This window comes from Penaeus japonicus, unplaced genomic scaffold (assembly GCF_977035675.1).
Source record: "Penaeus japonicus unplaced genomic scaffold, GWHDUDI00000001_assembly GWHDUDI00000007, whole genome shotgun sequence".
NCBI lineage: Eukaryota > Metazoa > Arthropoda > Malacostraca > Decapoda > Penaeidae > Penaeus > Penaeus japonicus.
Genome location: NW_028234409.1, coordinates 11012186 through 11019685, shown reverse-complemented (window position 1 = coordinate 11019685; position 7500 = coordinate 11012186). Strand labels below are relative to the sequence as shown.

The window sequence follows — 7500 nt, the reverse complement described above, 5'->3', positions numbered from 1 at the left end:
GAAAAGGTGGGCAGAGAAAATTGCTTCAAGTTTACCTCATAGAACTGCAATTCCCCCCCACCTGTCTACCCCCCTCCCCCTTCTGCCATATTGAAAGCCTGATCTTTTATGTTTTGCCAAGACAGAAGTTCTTGGAATAGTAATCTTATTCCAAAAGTGATAGTTCTTGTCAGATTCGTGTCTGTAGTTATTGTATGATTTTATTTATAATAATACAATATTTGACACAAGTAGATAGATGCTATAAGAGTGTTTGGTGGTACAGAAAGTAAGTTTGTTATTTTTGTGGTTCACGGGTGAGAATATAAGGTTTTCATATACATATAGTGCAGTTAATCAATATTTGTCAAAGGTGCCAGGAGATATACAAGTGTTCCTGTTTTATAAATGGAAGATCTTGCTTTCACCATTTTCTTCTTCTTTTTTTCAGAAAGTATATTACAAGCAAAATGTGTCAGTGTTTAAAGAGCAATTAAAGAAATATTGTGGAACTAAGCAATGTCAATAAATAACATGTATACATAGTATTTAGATAAAAAGAACAAAAAAAAAACAGTAAAGATAAATGCATAAAGAGTGTAAGTGTGATTATCCAGTTTTATTTTCCTTGAATGGATGATTTTATAGCAAATACAGTGAAATCACATCAGCTCATAGCAATTATTACAATGCGTAGCATAAATGACCAAGGGAATCCTACAGAGGAGAGGAAAAATTTTGTGATTGACAAAAGGAGGGAGTGAGGAGGCACATTTAATGAGACTGAAGATGTCCGGCCGCCACCTGAGTTCAGAAGACCGACGGGAGCTTGCCCGCCTGACCAAGATCCTCTCACAGAAAATCGTCCAGGTCGTCGTCCAGAGTCGACTGGGCGAGAAGGCCATCACAAAGTCCAAGACTCCAGCACAGGGATCAGAATGGGTGAGTCTTTATTTTTACCTTGGGAAGGGAAGTAGGGTATGATTTTCTTGTCTCTTGTAAGCTGGTTGATGTATTAACCCATTCACGCCGGGGCCATTCCGGCTTTGCACGGTCGCTATACCGAGGTTTTCGAACGCATCATCCGAACGCTTCGAGATTCTCGGGCGCACGGGCCGCGAGCCTGGGCTGCCCGCTCGCTCACCCCGAGCGCCGGCCTTGGCCAGATATCTCGTCGGCGGCGTCTGACGCGAAAACCACGAAACGTGTCAGCACGTCATCCGGCGTGAGTGGGTTAACCCATTGTGGACGGGGCGCCTAACGACCTAACTGACCGTCAGGATGGGCGGTCTACAGCGCTGGCAGCACTGGCTAAAAGTTAGAGGGACGAGGAAAATGTTTTCTCCACCCTCTGGGGAGTGCAGACTAGCCTAAAGAATATTTTTCCATAAATCCATCACGAAACACAGGTTTAGGCAGACTTTATAACCCTGTTGCTCTGAAGCTAGCGCCATTACAGCCATAATACTTCATGACTCTGTGGGCGCTTCAACTATGAAGCCGATGTTGCATCATGTACACATGACGCCCATACTTTAGGCCTGATCGGCGCCATCATGTATTGAAGGATATTGAATATTCTTCTGTATTAAGTTGTTTAGTGTATTATAATGTAAGTAGAATGACCAACACTGATGTTGTGTGTCATCAGTTACATAATTTATGTTGGATCATATGATGGGTCACGACTTCATCATTTAAAGGAATAATTCATTGGTATCAGTTTATAGATGAATGTATCTTCCTGTGAGTTTCACTTCTTTTACTATCAGTTGTGTTCATTTGAATGTTCATGTTTTTATTGAAAGTGTGCACATAAAAGATATATATACTTTAAACATAGAAATATTTTGTGTATAATGAAACTACAATGAAATCTTCATTAACTCATTCTTCTCTTTCAGTTCAACTTAGGTATAGAGGACATTCATGAAATACAGCAAGAAACAAAACGGGGTCTGGGGGGCCATTTGCCAGATGTTGGAAAGCCACTGGTGGTGGAAATACTTCTGCGGACTCCAGAGTCAGACAGCCTCGTCCTAGAGCTATGGACTTTAAACATTTTAGATTCTTGTGATACCTCACCAGCAAGAATAAATCCCACCATTTATAATAGGATGACGGTATATATATATATATTTTTTTTTCTTCTTCTTTTCTTTTCTTTTCTTTTCTTTTCTTATTTGTGCTTCTATTTCACATTGAAGATGCATCAAAGAGGGCCTTGGAGGAGTAAGAGTTTCAATACAGATTTTATTTTCATAGTCATCTTTTTGTTTCACAATTCATTTAGTATTGATTGTACTCTTAGTATGCTTGATAAACATTTTTTTCTATTGCTGCTACTGCTGTTATTACTGTCATTTTAGTTGCTTTAGTTTTCATGGCCATTACTAATTAACTACCTGTTATTATTTTTTTAATCTTTAATTACTATTAGCATAATTATTTATGTCTTCCTTTCCCCATATACATTAACAGAAGCAGAAATACCAGCACCATCACTGGTTTTCTTATTCTTCTTTTCCTTTTTCTTTTTTTCTCATGAAATACAATATCTTGAAAGTGATAAGAGAACATGAGTATCAAACATTTTCATTATGTTACAGTAAACTGACACTTCTTTCATGAAAGTTTTTGCTTAATGATTATAGCAGTGGTTTCGAGAATTAACCTACCCTGTAAAGAATATTAGTATATATATCCAATAGATGAAGGAAATATCAGATATAAGATATAATAAGAGTCCTTATTGACCCACAGGTATTGTTAAAGTCACTTCTGGCTGTCACCCGCATTACCCCAGCCTACAAGCTCTCATTCAGGCAGGGTGCAGACTCCTTCATCATCTGCTACAGGGTCTATTTAGGAGAGCCTAATTTTGACTGTCTTGGTAAGCTTTAGTGAACTGGTACAGCAAGATTGGTAAGACATTGTTTCTCAAAATATGATACTGCACACTGGGCATTTGTGATTAAGAATTCAGCTCTACCAAAAAGTATTAGTGAAATGTATGGTCCTTTTTCCAGGTGAAAATCCTGTTCAGGCGAGATTGGGACAGGTGACGACCCCAGAATCAACAATGATAATGTGTGTCAGTTACCGCACACAGATCACACTCAACCCCCCTAGTCGTAGTCCTGCTCATGAGACTATAATGCTCAAGAGTGATCACTTTAAACCTGAGGTTTCTCCGAGACACTGCCGACGGGGTGCAGACAGGTGTGTAACAAACAAATAATGGAAAGTTGAAGAAGATTAAGCCTTATTGATCTGATGTAAGTGGCTCTCATTTTCTTTCTTGTTAAAGCATCTTGGAATATCCCTTACAGAGGAACTGATAGCAGTGAGGCAGCTCAGACGTCTGATGAGAGCCAGGATGCAGCGAGACTTTTTACTGCTTCTCCCCTTGACCAGCCATCAACACCTCGCTCGAGAACAAGCAGGTAATGTTGCAGTATTACCCAATTGATCTCTTCATGTTTTCAATTTGGATTCTAGTACAATAAGGAAAATAGGTCTATACCTCTATATATGTCAAATATGATTTATGATGTCTGAATAAGTGATACAACAAATCAGAAATGCCAACAAATCAGAAATACAAGTAGTAGGTTAATAGTACCACCATTTCTTTTCATTTAATTCAACTCATTCCTTGTTGGTATTTCAGTGACAGCAGCTGCAGAGGTTATGTTCAACAGCAACAACAGCAGCAGCAACAACAACCAGAGAGGAAGGTGTCTGTAGCCTTTGTCGATGCCAAGCCAGCCAAACCGGATGGGTTCTTTTTGCCTGATATTCCTTTTTCCAACTTGCTGACTTCAACCATAGAGGTCCAGCAGGATAAAAAGTCAGACAAAACAGAGGGAGCCAGCAACCCCTCAACAGCTGTCACTCAGGAAAAAACAGGACAGGTAATTTATCTTTTGTTTGTGTGTATTTATCTGTGTATGTGTGTGTGTGTTTTAAGCATATTGCATACATCTTGTGAATTCCATTTCTGTGTTTTGAGGATAAAGGACCTTTTTGCTTTGTTTTATCCTCATTTTCAGTTCATCTTACATGCTTATTATTGATATTCATGATCATAACTGTTATTATTATAATTTTCAATCATCAGTGACATTTTTATTCCCCTTTTCAGGACCATATTTATTTATCATGTCAGTCTCATGTAATGACACAAGTACCAATTCACCTTTTTAGGAGAGAGCAGGAGCAGGAGGAGCCACAGCAGGGATCCAGGCTCAGGACAGTGGAGAGCGAGTAGTTATGACCGCTTCAGATGGATCACACAAGTCCACCACTTCCGCACAACTCAGAGATGAGGCCGATTTTGTTATGGTGGAGCTGGTGGGTAGAATTTGTTTATTTGTTTTGTCATCTTTCTTTGTGTGTCTCTTTCTTACATCATCTTCTTCCTCCTCCTCCTCCATATCCTCCTCTTCCTCTTCTTCTTCTTTTTCTTCTTCTATTAGGCAGTTTTATGAAGTAGCTTCTTGTGAATTATGGCTTCATTCAGATTGGGAAAAAAAATTCCAGTGTTTTACAACATTAACTCTTAATTCAAAATATGATCTGAATATTGGCTATTGTGTAAGGGAAATGTCTTTGCAGGTTTTTTGTTTTATGAAACTAAGTTGAATATGAAACTAGAAGGTCATGGATATTTTGATTCTGTCTTCTTTTTTTGGGGGGGTAGAGAATGGGGTTATAATTAATATTTTGAGTAACATTATGAATTACTTTTGACTTCATTTCTTTTGTTAATGTATACACAAGGGAATGGTTGAGACAGTCAGTGAACATTCAGGTACATGGATATATATACACTTTTCCAGAAAACGCCCTTTGGTGGGACTTGCGGAACAGGAAACGACCTGGGCGCATTCTACCGAGAGTGTCGAAGTGCTCCTCCACTCCGCATGTTCGCCGATACTCCAGAAGACGAAATCAGCGACCTCACTGAGCAGCTTCTGAGCTTCGAGGCGAACATGGAAGAATATGATGAATTAGTCAAGTCTTTCCATTCGGATAACAGTCCAAACAGCCCCGACTAAGATGGCGCCAAACAATAGTAATTCTAATATGTGTATTTATTATGGGATTATATTTGCTTTTCATCATCTTGAATATACTGACTAGATCATTTTTGCAGACTAGTACACATGAGTTTGTAGGAGTATGTGGTCATCATATTAATTGTCACAGGTTTAACCCCAATTACCTTCCTCCCGGAAAAAAAAATATATATATATTTCCTGATGTGCGTTTAATAATGTCATAATAGTGCTGTATTATATAGAAAAACTTATATAAGATTTTATTTTTCTTTGCCCTTTCCACTGATTCCTTTTCTTTTCTTTTCTTTTCTCTTTTTTTTTTTCTTTTTTTTCATTCTTTTTTTCTGATTCTCATATTTAAGTTGTTGACACAGGCAACTAAATCCATCCAAAAACTGCAATATATATATATATATACTAACTTCTCATGTAAACACAAATTAAATCCTTTCTGAATATATAATTTTTTGACAGTTTTTGAGAGAAGAAAAAATATGTATCACATTTTGGACAACAAGGTATCACCATCTAACAAAAATTTAATGGAGTCTGTGAGAGAGGTATAGATCTTGCACTGACTCAACACAGAGGCTCAAGTTATACCATGCAAGACTTAAAAAAAAGAAGTCCCATGTTTTAACAACAAACCTCATTACATTCTACTGTAGTGAAGGGATGGGAAGAGCACTTTGAGTTTAATGTACAAGTTGAACGGAGACATTTGCGAGCACTCGTTTTAAGCGGAATTTGTTGAAATCTTTCTTTGCTGATACTCCAGAATATAGGGGATAATTGCAGCATTCAGGTTTTTGCTCTGATAGTGATGTACTTTACTTTATGAATTAAGAATTTCAGATATGATACAATAGAGATGGGAAAATTACATTTATTTTCCTATATATTAATTTATCTAATATATGTGTATGTGCACACACACACACACACACACACACACACACACACACACACACACACACACACACACACACACACACACACACACACACACACACACACACACACACACACACACACACACACACACACACACACACACACACACACACACACACACACACACACTCTCACACACACACACACTCTCTCTCTCTCTCTCTCTCTCTCTCTCTCTCTCTCTCTCTCTCTCTCTCTCTCTCTCTCTCTCTCTCTCTTTCTCTCTCTCTCTTCTCTCTCTTTCTCTTTCTCTCTCTTCTCTCTTCTCTCTCTCTCCCTCTCTATCTCTTTTAGTTCCCCATCTCTCTCTCTCTCCTTCTCCCTTTCTCCCTCACCCTGTCTCTCTCTCTCTCTCTCTCTCTCTCTCTCTCTCTCTCTCTCTCTCTCTCTCTCACTCTCTCACTCACTCACTCACTCACTCACTCACTCACTCACTCACTCACTCAAGCACACACATACACATACACATACATATACATATATATACGTACACATATATTTACATTTGTGTGTCTCTATACATTTGTATATACATGATGATGTGTGTGTTTTCTTCAGTACATATGTGTACATATTTACAGGTGTATATATACATACATATATCAACATACATATGGGTGTGTTATATATGTATTTATCTGTATGGCTGTATACATATGTGTTTATATATATATGTATGCATATGTTTATGTGCATACTTATTTCTGATTGTGGGTGTGTACGTGTGTGTACCCACCAGCATAATTATATTTCTTAGAAACATTTTCATCCCACATTTATTTATTATTTTTTAAGTACTTTTAAGCCTTGAAACACCTTGCCTTGATATTGAATAAAATTGTCAGCCCATCAGTAAAGTTTTATGACAGCACATGTTAGGCTTATGATGTAACCAATTAACAACTCATAACCTAATTTGATAAATGATTCAGGGAAATAGTATTGAATCTCTTTTTTTTTTTTAACTGGTATTTTTGGCTGATGTATGTCTAAGGAAACAGAAATGAAAAGTGAAAGTCAAAGCTATTTCTGTGAGAGATGATACGGAATGGGGATTACAGTATGTATATTAACAACACACTTTTTAAAAAAGTCATTTATATAAAAATCTAATATGAAAATCAAAAAAGACCACTTAAGTTTTAACTTACAGGATGTCTTAGTCATTTTCTTTTCAGAAGGTTTTGTTTTGCTACCCATGTTAAGTCACACTAGACCAGTAATGGAGTGGTGACTCCAAGGTCTGGAGAGGATTAAAAGGTTTGTGTATCTTCCAACATAAGTCTGTCTGATACTTGTGAAGTTGACATTTACAATATTGTAAAATTTGTGCTGTTTCCTATGTTCTATCACATAGAAATGACACAGACAGATTCAAAGATGAAAGTGTAAATGCCATAGGCAATGTCAACCTCAAACTGCAAAGTAGATGCAGCTGACCAAAGGATTAATCATGTGTGGGGATGATTAAGAGCCCACTCTGGTGCTAGTTTAGTATCAG

The 7500-nt window shown here is 37.6% G+C and overlaps 1 protein-coding gene across 1 annotated transcript in view; it reads left to right on the top strand.

The window, feature by feature from the left end:
* Nucleotides 1-5301, top strand: part of Atg13 (Autophagy-related 13) — a 10502-nt gene extending 5201 nt beyond the window's left edge. Inside the window, exons 2-9 of the mRNA XM_043029762.2 lie at nucleotides 431-921; nucleotides 1884-2102; nucleotides 2743-2872; nucleotides 3009-3201; nucleotides 3312-3425; nucleotides 3653-3896; nucleotides 4189-4335; nucleotides 4824-5301. Coding sequence (XP_042885696.1) covers nucleotides 757-921; nucleotides 1884-2102; nucleotides 2743-2872; nucleotides 3009-3201; nucleotides 3312-3425; nucleotides 3653-3896; nucleotides 4189-4335; nucleotides 4824-5042 — 1431 coding nt within the window. The 5' untranslated portion in view covers nucleotides 431-756 and the 3' untranslated portion in view covers nucleotides 5043-5301. The remainder of the gene's footprint in view (nucleotides 1-430; nucleotides 922-1883; nucleotides 2103-2742; nucleotides 2873-3008; nucleotides 3202-3311; nucleotides 3426-3652; nucleotides 3897-4188; nucleotides 4336-4823) is intronic.
* Nucleotides 5302-7500: the final 2199 nt, after the last annotated feature.